The sequence below is a fragment of the Protobothrops mucrosquamatus genome, unplaced genomic scaffold, assembly GCF_001527695.2.
Source record: "Protobothrops mucrosquamatus isolate PMUCROS unplaced genomic scaffold, P.Mucros_1.0 scaffold4925, whole genome shotgun sequence".
NCBI classification, from domain to species: Eukaryota; Metazoa; Chordata; class Lepidosauria; order Squamata; family Viperidae; genus Protobothrops; species Protobothrops mucrosquamatus.
In genome coordinates this window covers 42,210-56,639 of record NW_015390809.1, presented here as the reverse complement: position 1 = coordinate 56,639, position 14,430 = coordinate 42,210, and the positions used below count along the sequence as shown (strand labels likewise).

Below are 14,430 nucleotides of genomic sequence, written 5' to 3'. Positions count from 1 at the left end.
GAACCATCGGTGAGGAGAAGTTTAGTGTGTGTGTGTGTGTGTGTATGTGTGGGGTTGTTTTTTTTTTTATATCGCTCTCTGGCTGGATGCGCGCGCACTCGCCTCCGATGCGGATGCGCGCGTGAGGGAGGGGGGGGAGAGGGGCAAAAGACGCGTTCTGATTGGCTGGCGGGGTGGGCGCGCGGGCGCGGCGGTTCGGAAGGCCGTTAAACGGCTCCTGAGGGAAGCCGCTTTTCTCCCCCTCAGGCCGCGGGGCTCTTCTGGAAACGGGGCGGCCCTGCCTGGGGGGAGTCCTTCCGTCCTGGCCCGGCTCCTGCGCCAGTCTGAGGGAGCAAGGCCGGGCCCGGCGGAAGGGGGGCCGAGCTCGACCCAGACTCTTTCTTGGGTCTCCTCTCCTCCTTCAACGGGGCTTGGGTGTCCCCGCGTCCCCCGCTTTTTTTTTTTTAGCCAGTGTGTTGTGAGGATATTTACGCCTATTCGTTTTATACTTTTTCCTGAGCTTCGTTGGGAGTTTTAGTTTTTGGCACTGCGTGTAAACAGAACAAACCCTCCCCCCCCTCCCTTCCAGCACTGATGATGTTACCTAGTTGGGTAATGAAACGTCTGCAAGAAAACCACCAAGCTCAGAGAGCACCAAGGACCCCACAGTTGTCCTCTTCCCTCTCCTCCCCCTCCTCTTTCCCCTCCCCCTCCCCTTTCTGCAAACCTTCCTCCCTTCTAGCACTGACAGTGTTACCTAGTTGGGTAGTGAAACGTCTGCAAGAAAANTTCTCTGAAGACGTTTCGCTCCTCATCCCAGAAGCTTCTTCAGCTCTGACTGGATGGTGGGGAATGGAAGGATTTATACTCCTTGCAGACAGCTGGTCATTTGCCTTCTTTTAGAGAGTCGTTGAGACCACTTGGAGGTTTGTCTGTGTCCTCAGGGTTAAATTTTGACACAGATGTCCTCTTTGACCCCTCTTTCAAACTGGCAGTCCTCTCTGTCCCAAATGTGGGCTTTGCTGTCTTCGAAAGAGTGGCCTTTGTCTTTTAAATGCAGATGGACTGCTGAATCTTGTTTTCCTATGTTGAAGAGCCGTCTCTCAACAGAGGGGGAGGGATAGGACATCATCTATCTCCAGTCTACAACAGTCCTTTCAGCAGTTCCAAGAAGGCTCCACACCCATTTGCACCACTCAGGTGAACCTGACGAGACAGATAAACGTCCAGGTGGCCTCAACGACTCTCTAAAACAGGGGTGTCAAACTCAATTTCATTGAGGGCCGTATCAGCATTGTGGTTGCCCTTGGGGGGCGGGGCGGGGTGTGGCCAGGGTGGGTGCAGCCTAATGGGTGGGTGGGTGGATGGAGTGGGTGTGGCCTATTGGGTGGGCATGGCCAGCTCCACATTGTTCAAGTCAAGGGGGCCTGTGGGGGCCTGGGCAGGAGTGGGACAGATCTGAGGGTCTCTGGCAGAAGGGGGGGGGGGACTGGGGCAAGCGCCAAGGCATGGTCCATTTCTTCATTCCTCACAAAGGGTGACACCTCCCCAGCATGTACCCAGGGGGCGGGGCCGACGCGGCAGGGGATGGTTCCTCGCTGTTTCCAGATGGCCTTGTGGAGCTAAGACTGAATGCGTTTCAGCATAGATGGCCACCACAAAATTGTACATTGGCTCCCGGCCGGCCTGGGCCAAGGCCAAGGCAGCGGGGGTCGTTCCCTCACTGTTTCCAGGATGGCTTCGCAGGCCACATGAAACCACTTCGCGGGCCGCATCCGGCACCCGGGCCTTGTGTTTGACATGTCTGCTCTAAAAGAATGCAGAGCTGAAGAAGCTTCTTGGATGAGAACTGAAAGGTCTTCAAAGAAAAACAAAAGTTCAGTTGCTTCTTGAAAAAGCACTTTTTTCGGACAATCAGGACCTGGATGACTGAGAATCTCCATAGACAAATAGAAAAAAAAATCTGCTTTTAGAAAACTCTAAACCAGTGTTTCTCAACCTTGACAATTTTAAGGCATGTGGACTTCAACTCCCAGAATTCCACAGCCAGCATTGCTGGCTGTGGAATTCGGGGAGTTGAAGTCCATATGCCTTAAAATTGTCAAGGTTGAGAAACACTGCTCTAAACAGCCACTTCTAGTCTAGCGTAAGGGTCCCCAACCTGTGGGCCACGGCTCACTAGCGGTCCGTGGCCTATTTGCAATATATTACGACGGTCTTTCATGAGACTAGTCAGGGATTAATGCTGAAAGCATCTCAGAGTATCTTTAGAGGAATTTCCTACTTTTCAAGTGACATTTTATCAGAATTTCTAGACATGGGAATCTGAATGCAGCTTATATTCTGCATGGTCCATGGAGATTCTCAGCCATCCGGGTCATGGATGATGAAGCTTCTTGGATGAGAAGCGAAACATCATCATCATCATCATCATCATCATCATTATTATTATTATTATTATTATTATTATTATTATTATTATTATTATTATTATTATTATTAAAGTCCAGTTGCCTCTTGGGAAAAAAAAGCACTTTTGGGGCCTCCCAGGATCTGCTCCCCTTTGCAACCCAGATGGCACGTGGGAATCTTGCTTCAAAGAAGAGCCCCCCCACCAGTATTTTTCAACCCCAAACGACCCTCCCCTAAAACACACACACACACAAAATCACACACACACAAAACCACACACACACCGTATGTTGCCTTACAGCAGCCACTCTTGACTTTCCAGACTCTCTTCTACTTCAACGGGGAAGATCGCGCCTGCGCTCTGAGCATCTTTCACTCTCGGGTAAATAACGGGGGGGGGAGAGAGAGAGAGAGAGAGGAGGAAACTGACATCTCGCGAGACTTTGGAGGGAAAACCCTCATTGGCCAGGGAACTCCCCGCCTCTTTTCAGGGCTAGGAAACCTCGCGATATTTCCTCGCAAAGCTGCCGCCTTTCCTCCGGGAGGGAGCGAAAAAGCAAAGCAAAAAAAATAATAATCCAAAACAACCCGCCTCGCGATATTTCACTACCTAGGGAGCAGGGGAGGGGAGGAAAGGGAGATAGAGAGAGAGGGGAAAAAAAGAGGCCAAATCTCGCGATAACTCGCTTCGCCCGCATCGTCTGTGGCTCGCGCTCTGCAACTCCAAGTGGCGGCGGGCGGCTCTCGCGCGTACCTACCTCACCGCTGCCTCATGGGGACGCCCGGCCGGCCGGTGCCGCTTCCTCTTGTCCTTCGAGCTGCCGCCGTGTGAAGGGGCGACGCGGTAGGCGGACGGCGAAGCGGCGGGGCCGCCGGCGTCCCTCCACATCCTCGCCTGCGCTGCGCCCTGCCGGGGGTGAGGAATGAATTGGAACCATCGGTGAGGAGAAGTTTAGTGTGTGTGTGTGTGTGTGTATGTGTGGGGGTTGTTTTTTTTTTTATATCGCTCTCTGGCTGGATGCGCGCGCACTCGCCTCCGATGCGGATGCGCGCGTGAGGGAGGGGGGGGAGAGGGGCAAAAGACGCGCTCTGATTGGCTGGCGGGGTGGGCGCGCGGGCGCGGCGGTTCGGAAGGCCGTTAAACGGCTCCTGAGGGAAGCCGCTTTTCTCCCCCTCAGGCCGCGGGGCTCTTCTGGAAACGGGGCGGCCCTGCCTGGGGGAGTCCCTCCGTCCTGGCCCGGCTCCTGCGCCACTCTGAGGGAGCAGAGCCGGGCCCGGCGGAAGGGGGGCCGAGCTCGACCCAGACTCTTTCTTGGGTCTCCTCTTCTCCTTCAACGGGGCTTGGGTGTCCCCGCGTCCCCCGCTTTTTTTTTTTTTTTTTTAGCCAGTGTGTTGTGAGGATATTTACGCCTATTCGTTTTATACTTTTTCCTGAGCTTCGTTGGGAGTTTTAGTTTTTGGCACTGCGTGTAAACAGAACAAACCTTTCCCCCCCTCCCTTCCAGCACTGATGATGTTACCTAGTTGGGTAATGAAACGTCTGCAAGAAAACCACCAAGCTCCGAGAGCACCAAGGACCCCACAGTTGTCCTCTTCCCTCTCCTCCCCCTCCTCTTTCCCCTCCCTTTCTTTCTGCATACCTTCCTCCCTTCCAGCACTGACGTCGTTACCTAGTTGGGTAATGAAACGTCTTCAAGAAAACCACCAAGCTCAGAGAGCACCAAGGACCCCACAGTCGTCCTCTCCTCCCTCTCCCTATCCTCCTCCCCTTCTCCTATCTGCAAACCCTCCTCCCTTCTAGCACTGACAATGTTACCTAGTTGGGTAATGAAACGTCTGCAAGAAAACCACCAAGCTCAGAGAGCACCAAGGACCCCACAGTTGTCCTCTTCCCTCTCCTCCCCCTCCTCTTTCCCCTCCCCCTCCCCTTCTTTCTGCAAACCCTCCTCCCTTCTAGCACTGACAATGTTACCTAGTTGGGTAATGAAATGTCTGCAAGACAACCACCAAGCTCAAGAGAGCACCAAAGACCCCTCAGTCCTCTTTCTCCTCCCCCTTCTTCCTCCTCCTTCCCCTCCCTGCAAACCCATCTCCCTTCTATTACTGATGATGTTACCTAGTTTGGTAATAAGACATCTGCAAAAAGACCCCCAAGCTTAGAAGCACCACGTCCTTCCTCCTCCTCTTCCCTGCAAGCCCACTTCCTTGTAGCACTGATAATGCTCCCTAGTTGGGTAGTGAAACATTTGCAAGAAATAACCAACATCAGAGAGCATTAAGGACCCCACACTTTTCCTCCTCTCCGCAAACTCCCCTCCCTTCTAGTACTGATGATGGTTACTTAGTTGGGTCATGAAATATGAACCCCAGTCATGGAGCTACCAACTTAAATAATTCAGCTGTAAGCAATAGCCTAATCAAGGAAACCTCAAAAAGACACCGACCAATATTGACAGGGCAAGCCATCAGTATATAAACAGAGAGCAAACCCCACTCCCTTCTAGCACTGATGCTGTTACTTAGTTGGGACGTGAAACGTCTGCAGGAAAACAACCAAGCTCAGAGAACACCAAAGGCCCTACAGTTGTCGTCCTCTTCCTCCTTCACCATCATTCCACACATCCCATTCTCCTAGCACTGAGGATGTTACCTAATTGAGTCATGAGATATCTGCAAAAAAGATCACCATGATCAGAGAGCACCAAGGACCCCACAATCCTCCTTCCCTTCCATTCTACCAACCTCCCCTCTCCCTTCTAGCATGGATATGTTACCTAGTTAGGTAATGAAATGTCTACAAGAAAACCACCAAGCTCAGAGAGCACCCAAGACTCCACTATTTAGCCTTTAGTAACGTGTTCATTTTTACCAAAACATACTATCGCCTTGAAATTCAGGCACCCAGGAAATGCTGACGATTAGATCTTTGCAGGTGTAATTTACTCAGAGTGTTGTCCCTGATCCTTAGTTGAAATTATTCAAAATTTCGTGATTACAGATACAACATAGCTTAGATTTTGCATATGTCATTGTAGTTTAGTGCCTGCGACAGCTTCTTGGCTTCCCATTTTATTTCAAATGCAGCCAATAATGACTTCCCTCTATGGCTGCATCTCTATTTCACCTAGTTCACAAATACTATACGGTATGATGAGTGATACTGATAAGGTCACCCTATAGATTTGATATTCAGAATTTTTCTAGGTTATTGAAAGTGATTAATGATCAGTGAAGAGAATTAATTTCTAAACAATAGAAATTAATAGACATCTATAAACAGTAAGAAAACTTTGCAGAAAGGGTTATGTTTAAATTTAGGAGCTTTATTTAAAGACTCATTTGTCATTTCATTTTCTGTTATGAAAATTCATGTGTCAGACAGGAAATATTAAATTAGCAGGGTAATTTGTAAAGTAGGTTCTTGTTGCTGCAGTTGCTTTGTGACAAATAATACCTTTGAACGGGAAGGAGTGGCCTGAATTGCTTTTGTATTTTAACAGCGTCACCATTTAGCAAGGGTACAATAACTGCGAGCAATAGATCCCTTCTGTGAAATCAAAACTTATTAAACTTTCCTCTGATTCTAATGTTGTATTCTGAGGGTGCAAAAGGTTATTGGTGTATACATTGTCAATAAAGATGCCTCATTCACCAGGGGGCGTACATATTTATACAATACTGTTTCAAAAATTAAGAGGTCTCCCAACATAAATTTCAGAATATGTAGTTTAATATTCTAATCAAAATACAGGACATCCAGATTGGAAACATGGCAATATCATTTCCAAGCTGTGATTTACCAGTGATATAAATTAAGACAGTCCTGTGGAGAACTTGACTTGAAGTCCCTTAATCTTGCTTCTGTATTGCATCGAGATACTTGATGTAGGATAATACTGTAAAGGAAGAGGACTTGTACATTTTCATACTTCATTTAGTCTGCATGTTCAGGATGCAAGGCAACTTACACTGCTTCTGACAAAAGTGGAATGAGAGCTGGTATTATATAACATCTTATTTTAATTTTTAGAAATGAGTTGCACAATTGAGAAGGCCCTAGCTGATGCCAAAGCATTAGTGGAGCGACTAAGAGAGCATGACACTGCAGCAGAAGCTCTCATTGAACAAACTACCGATCTCAACAAACGAGTGGAAGCAATGAAACAGGTTTCTCTTATTTAATTGTTATTCAGAAGCTGATTGCTTCATTATGGTATTTTAAAATGTGCAGACTTAAAAGTGCAAAATGCTCAGTTCTACACTTTTTTATTTTGATAAGGCTATAAGGCAGGGGTGTCAAACTCAATTTCACTGAGGGCCGCATCAGCATTGCGGTTGCCTTGGGGGGGGTGGGGGTGTGTGTGGCCAGAGTGGGTTCAGCCTAATGGGTGGGCGTGGATGGAGTTGGTGTGGCCTACTGGGTGGGCGTAGCCAGTTCTACATCATTCGCGCCAAGGGTGCCTTTGGGGGGCCTGGGCAGGAGTGGGACAGATCTGAGGGTCTCTGGCAGAAGGGGGTGAGACCGGGGCAAGTGCCAAGATGGCCACCACAAAATTGTACATTGGCTCCCGGCCGGCCAGGGCCAAGGCAGCGGGGGCCGTTCCCTCACTGTTTTCAGGATGGCCACATGAAACCACTTCGCGGGCCGCATCCGGCCCCTGGGCCTTGTGTTTGACATGTCTGCTATAAGGTATTGAATGTTACCTTTTTTGCATGAGCCTTGCGATTAAAAACGGCATTTCACTTTTTAAGAGTGCAAAGCTTGACATTTTAAAACATAATAGTTCAGTTACTATATAATATATAGTAATCTATATAACTAGATTACCTCTCATCGGACGATACGCTCCCACAGAGAGGGTCTCCTCAGGGTGCCGTCAGCCAGACAGTGTCGGTTGGCGACCCCCAGGGGGAGGGCCTTCTCTGTTGGAGCCCCCACCCTTTGGAACGAACTACCCCCCGAGATCCGGGTGATTCCGGATCTCCCCTCCTTCCGCCGCGCCCTCAAGACATGGCTATTTCAGCTAGCCGGACTGGCCTAAGGGGTATTTTAATTTGGTTTTTAAAATAATTTTAAAAAGAAACGGCCAATAATGAATATTTCATTTTAATCATATTTTAAAATTAGTATTATTGTATTAGTTATCTGTTTTAACTGGCNTAATAATAATAATAATAATAATAATCCATAATTTTATAAATCCTCATGTATCTACTCTCAAACACGGAACCAAGAATGTAAACATGAACAGCAGCGCAAGCATAATGTAATCTAGAATTAGTTAAAACCTGTTCTCTAACATCTGAAATGGTACCATTAAAACCTGTTGCCCACTTGAAGGTGCCAGATGAATGTGTTCACTTGTATACTTATTTCTTTTGCATTTAATTTTAAGCAATATTACAATATTTACCTTTGCAGTGGTAAATTTGGTGTTTTTTAAAACGCTGCAACATTTTTAATATTTATGGCAAACAATAATTTGTAATATGATTGCAGCATGCTAATGTTTTCACAGGTAGCTTCAGATATAAGACATTTTAGTGAGTTCAATTTTACTGAAATAGAATTTTGTTTCAATGAAAAAATTAAATATTCTGTATTTTATGGTTAAGTTGTTCAAAGTGTTCAGCTTTTAAATTCACATTTGAAAAATACAAAGACATAATCTAATTATACTGTATCAAAATGTCTAGTTTTGAATTTGAAGTTCATCTTTGTTTTTAATACCAGATGTCTGTTGCTTTTAATACCAGATGTCTGATATTTTTTTGCCATTCTGTCTGTTTTATAATTTCAGTACCAGGAAGAAATTCAAGAACTTAATGAAGTAGCAAGACATAGGCCTCGGTCTTCCTTAGTCTTAGGTATCCAGCAGGAAAATAGACAGATCAGAGAACTACAACAAGAAAATAAAGGTGAATTCAGTTTAAGAAGAGTCCTGTTTACTATCAAAATAGTCCAAGGTTTCTCTTTAAAATTCAGCATACTTTATTAGGATAGCCAAATACTTAATAGTTTACAATAATACATCAGTACATCTTCCTATTATGATGTGCATAAGTCAGTAAAATATCTGAAGCATCTGTTGCAGTTATTTCCAACTTCTGGTGCTTTAGTATATGTGCATGTTGGGAGCGGAGAGCTAATGTAATAATATGATTCTGTATACATTTTAATGTATCATTCTTAACATGGCATTGGAAGTATGCAGCATTGAAGCCAAACGCAGGCAAAGTCTTATGGTTGGTGTTGGCCCTTCTTAAAGGAGCCAGGTATTTTCCTAGCTCACTCGGTAGGTGTATAGGATCCAAGAAAATTTTCCTTTTGAGTTCAGGGGATATTGTCAGAACTGGCAAGCGTCTTTGCCCAAGTACGTAGGACTTAGATAATAAATACCTGTACATTGCTTTATTTGCAATGTAATTTGCTTTACAAATATTTTTTGTAATATAATATTTTATAAACTTAAATATCAGCCTTTTTGCCAGCGGTTATTGTGAACACTATTCTAATTATTAGAAATAGCTGCACTTTTAAATAACCTCTCTTACTTCCCTCGGCCATATGCTATGCTTCAAAATATTTAAAACTGTTTTCTTACATGGGGTCGCATAAGAGTTTTTCATGATGAAGTAGCAGTAGTCCATAAAAATAAAAACTTTGGAAACTGCTGATATATTTCACACTATTTGAATTATCTGCACTGATAGAAATTTTTCCTTCATGAGATAGTTAAAGGCAATCAAGATTCTGCATGATTCTATATATCAAGTAGAAGGGGGTTTTTTTTTGTATTTATGTAGGGTTAACTTGTATATAAATTTAATAAATAAAAATACCCATGCATGTTAACTTTGCTGTGTGTTTTGACAGAACTCCGAACGTCTCTTGAAGAACATCAGTGTGCCTTGGAACTAATAATGAGCAAATACAGAGAACAAATGTTTAGATTGCTCATGGCCAGCAAAAAAGATGATCCGGGTATAATAATGAAGTTAAAGGAACAGCACTCCAAGGTAGCATGCCCTTAATATTTATGTAAATCTCTTCAGGTACTATGCTTTATTTTGGGTACTACAGATTGGATTTGCTGTCTTAATTTGGTACAAAACGACACACAACTTAAATCAAATTTTACATTCTTGGATCTGCAAAATGGCAGCGAGAGAAGGAAGATTTGCAAAATCAAAACCGGTCCTTTTTTAAGGATGTAGTTGAATCAATAGCAACCGCAATAGCATTTAGACTTATATACCGCTTCATAATACTTTACAGCCCTCTCTGAGCGGTTTACAGAGTCGGCATCTTGCCCCCAACAATCTGGATCCTCATTTAAATGACGTCGGAAGGTGGAAGGCTGAGTCAACCTTCAGCCGGTCAGGATTGAAGGAATCGAACTCCTGGCAGGGGGCAGAGTCAGCCTGCAATAGTGCATTCCAACCACTGCACCACCAGGGCTCATCTCCTTTGTGGAGCTATCCCTTGCACCAGACATGACACCCTGAAATAAGATCATCCCTCCTGGTAGATCACTTTAGCTATTATATAGACGTGGATGTGGTTTCCTTATTAGCCAATAAATATTTAAAATCTCAAAAAAGGTAACAAAATATTGATTGATTTTATTTGATTTGTATTGCCCCCCCATGTCACCTCTGGGTAACAGTAACAGTGATATTCAGCTATGGTTTCTATAAAGCTTTAGAGATGTACTGTATGGACATCAACTTCCAGAATTCTCCACCAGCATGGTCATTGCTAAGAACTGTGGAAATTCAAATCCACACAACTCAAAATTTTATAGATAAGTTCTATGATCATAACTAATATTCAATCTACAAGGAATAATGTATTGGCTTGAAAACCATTAATTATAAAGCTATTTATTGTGGAGAAAATATAAGACTTAAGCAAAAATTGAACTAGCTTTGTTTATCAGTTGATTACACATTATGATTATGAATATGGTCTGTTGTAACAACAAAACAGCATTTAGGTGGTATTTTAAAACTAAAGTATCATTGTTAATGTTCCTTTACTCTTGATTTAGGAATTACAAGTACACGTGGACCAAATCACAGAAATGGCAGCAGTAATGCGAAAAGCCATTGAAATTGATGAGCAGCAGGGTTGCAAAGAACAAGAACGTATTTTTCAGCTTGAGGTAGGTTTCAAACTCTGTGGGAAAATGAATACATTTTTTTAAAACTAGTGAATTCAAAAAATTATTAAGATAATGTTAAAATCACAGGCCTCTCTGAAGATAAATTGTATTGGGTAATCTGGAAGTGTTCTTTTTACAAATTCAGTATAAACACAGCTGACTTTTCAATGTACAATGGAAAGCCATTTTTAGTTTATAATTCAAGATTTGTTTTAAAAGATAGATGTTCAGATTCTCAATTTGTTTGCTCGGGAGTGGCCAGAAGAAATGCTGTTCTTAGTAACTTCTATTTAGTTCCTGAACTAAAAGCACCATTTGTTCACATATACCTCTGCATCCAAGTCCAGCTGTCTAGACTTTGGTTGAATTCCGGAGGAAATGACAGCTACAGGTAGTCCTTGAATTATGACCCCAATTGTTGTTAAGTGAGTTTTGCCCCATTTTACGATCTCTCTTGCCACAATGGTTAAATGAATCGCTGCAGTTGTTAAAGTAGCAACACGGTTGTTAAGTGAATCTGTGCTTGACTGTGCTTGTCAGAAGGTCTCAAAAGGGGATCATGTGACCCTTGGGCACTGCATCCATTCGTAAATGTGAGTCAATTGCCAAGCGTCTGAATTTTGATCACATGATTATGGGGATGCTGCAAAAGTTGTAACTATGAAAAATGGTCTTAAATCACATGTTTCAGTGCCATTGTAACTTTGGACGGTCACTAAACAAAATGTAATCGAGGCTACCTATATTTTGCATGGGTATAGAGTGCTGTTGCCTCAACCAGTTCACAATGAGGACGAGAGGGTAGAGTTTCGAATAAAAAAAAGTATATCTTCTGCATAATCTGAATTTTAATAATTTTCCATATCCTTGAAAAGCTGACATCTTCCTGAGAAAATCTTTGTGCCCTAGTGGCCTCTAATGAGTAACTCCTCTAGTAAAAGAGACTTAGCTTGGGTGCATCAGTACACTGGTACTCTGGTATTCAAGGATGGGACACCAAGGCCACCTCAAGGGATGGGATTGTAGGAGGATGTGGAGATAACCTTGATGAAAGAATGCAGACGCCATTAAGGAAAGAGAAACAACAACTTAGTGCCGGGAACGGGAAGAGTGTTTTAATACTTTGTCATGCCACTTTAAAAGCATTGTTTTGTTGCTTACAGCAGGAAAACAAAGGACTGAGAGAAATACTGCAGATCACCAGAGAATCGTTCCTGAATCTTAAAGAAGATACATCAGAAAGTACATCTCTGTCAGCACTAGTAACAAACAGTGACTTGAGTCTGAGAAAAAATTAAAGCTCTTACGAAGATGATCTGTCATAACAGCAAAAAGTATCAGGCATCCCTTATCAGAGCAGAGGTTTTCTAATGGGCATTGAGAAATTAATATATCCTAAATCTGGTTTATTCTTTTACACCGTGTATAGTATATAATACTCAGCGATTGGTGTACGAAAATATCAAGTCATTCAAAGCACAGTCATATACAGTAACTGATCTATTCCAGGACACAGTCACTGTATTGCTGATGTTTTTAATCTGTTGCTTTCCTAAATTTGAGAGGGGTTGTTTTGTAAGAACTCAGTTTTTGAGCATTGCTAGTGTAACACTTGAAACTCTCTGCCATATGGGCAGGAACTTCATTTTTAAATACAATTAATTCCACACGAATATTAAGTAATAGCACCTTTTTTAAGATAAGATTCTTTTTAAGATAACTTCATTGGGGAAGATGGCAGGGCTGGTGAGAAATTTGCTGACATTTGTTGTTAGTGTTTAGCTCTTCTCAAAACTTATGAACTAAATAAGATCAGCCAGTAAGCAATAACAGTTGAGGGAACTTTTGCACATTGAAGTACTTCTGAAATATATTCTTTTACAACCAGTAATTGATGGGAGCTACTGTAGAAAAATTACAAAAAAAATATTGTTTAAATCCCTACGAAATTTAACAGATTTCACATCATGTTTGGTTAGCATAAACATGCAAGAACTTTTTTACCTTTCAGTAAATCAAGATAGTCATTAACTTGTATGTAAATAACCTGAGGTTCATAATGTCCTTTCATGTGAGATACCCTGTGAATTAAAAAAAATGCTTATGAAATGCTTGAGAGTTTTTTAGAATATTTTTGGAGATAACAATTACCCACTTCTATAATAGGAAACACTTCGTGTTGATAGCTTAAGCAGTGGGATTCAGCGGTGTTCCATGCACACAATGCCTTTGTCCTTTTCTGCTCCTAGCTGGTGAAATACCATAGCCCTTTGAGAAGTTTTTCCAGAATTTCCAGAATGATGTATCAGGAAGTTGAATATTTGCCGTTGAAAGAAGAAACAGGATAGTTTATCTTTCCTAATTTGCTTCCATGATGAAGGGTATTTGGGAATTAAGGTTGAAATTATAAATGTGTCTCATAAGAGTAAACCTTAACCTTAGATTTTAATAAGCGACTTTTCAAAAATATACCGGGAGCCACTCTTTTCATATATGAGGGCAAATAAAGCATGGTTCTGACGTAACGACATGGAAAAACAAGTAAATTTGTCCTGATAAGCTGAATCTTTTTGAAAATGGTCAGATGCATTTTTGTAAGAAGAGATTCTAGTCTTCGGGGAGCCTGGCTGAAAAAGTAGGCCTCCCGTAGTCATTTATAAACCACTTATGTTACAGTTAAGCCTAATAATGAAATTATTTCCATTGCTCTATTCTTTTGAGGAATGTACATAAAATTAAAAATGGAAGGGGACTGTGTTAAATGCTCGAATTTGCTTGGAATAACACTTGGTGGTACAGGTTAGGATCAAATTTGCATGTCTTGTTACCGGTATAATGTTTTTCCCAAGTTGTTCCTAGAGGTTTTGTTAAGCTCATTAAGACTTTACCAGTGATCTGATTACACTGGTTGGGGAGAATCAGAGTTCTATTCCACCACTATTTAATTCTAATTTTAAAAGGTGGCCTACTATTATGCTTTTTTGGTAAATATTTTTAGCATAGTAGTTCATTCAAACATTATAGTACATATTTAGTCAACAAATATTTTTAGCTGAACTCTAGATGTACATTCTAGATAATTTTCATATCTGGCATTCCAATCTTAAAATACTTTCCACAAATTATTTATATTAATGCCAATAGTTTTCAAAAATGAGCTGCTCAAAATACATTGATAATTTCAATATTCAGACGTTTATATCTATATCCAGTTTATTAAATACCTCAGTAAAAAGGAATTTATTCATAATTTTTGCTTAGAAAGATGAAATCTAACTTTACAAAACAAACTGTAGACAAAAGATCTATTAGGCTGAGCACAAGAATTTGTATAACATGTTTTCCTTCTCTGGACAAGAATTTCTCAGATGTGTATCCCCCTTTGTAAATTCTAGCATATGTTTGTAAATAGGAGTTCACAAAAAATTATTTTCTTGATATTTGGTGTGTAAAGTAAAAACTATCTGTTGTGCAATTGATACAGCACTGTCAAAATGCAGTCTTCCTCAGAACCTTACTCTGTAAATGTGGAAACTTTCCAGTTTGTGAAATAGATGTCATTAGCTCACCAATAATTATTTATGGAAGCATGCTTGAAAAATGTATGTGTAACTTATTGTGGTCATGTAGTTGAAACCTTCATTTGTCAAAGTGCGTACCTCCCAATTACTTTTCCTAGTGTGTGGCATGGCCATTTTCTATCTCATTTTTGTATTGCAAATGCTTGAAATGACCTTATTGGTGAGAATGCGTTCTGTACAGTAAACTTATTTTTACCAGTAAACCAGGTTGGGTAGATGTTTCAACAGTTCCATTTGGAGACATGAAATCCCGTGTCTTGATATAGCTGTTATCACCACTGAAAAAAAAA

The 14,430-nt window shown here is 42.0% G+C and overlaps 1 protein-coding gene across 1 annotated transcript; it reads left to right on the top strand.

Annotated features, from left to right (window-relative positions):
* On the top strand, nt 1-14,343 carry FGFR1OP2 (FGFR1 oncogene partner 2). Its single transcript, XM_015828800.1, has 6 exons — nt 1-9; nt 6,422-6,558; nt 8,193-8,310; nt 9,269-9,411; nt 10,446-10,559; nt 11,723-14,343. Exons 2-6 carry the CDS (start codon nt 6,424-6,426, stop codon nt 11,855-11,857), a joined length of 645 nt encoding a protein of 214 aa, XP_015684286.1. The 5' UTR covers nt 1-9; nt 6,422-6,423; the 3' UTR covers nt 11,858-14,343.
* The last annotated feature ends 87 nt before the right edge of the window (nt 14,344-14,430 follow it).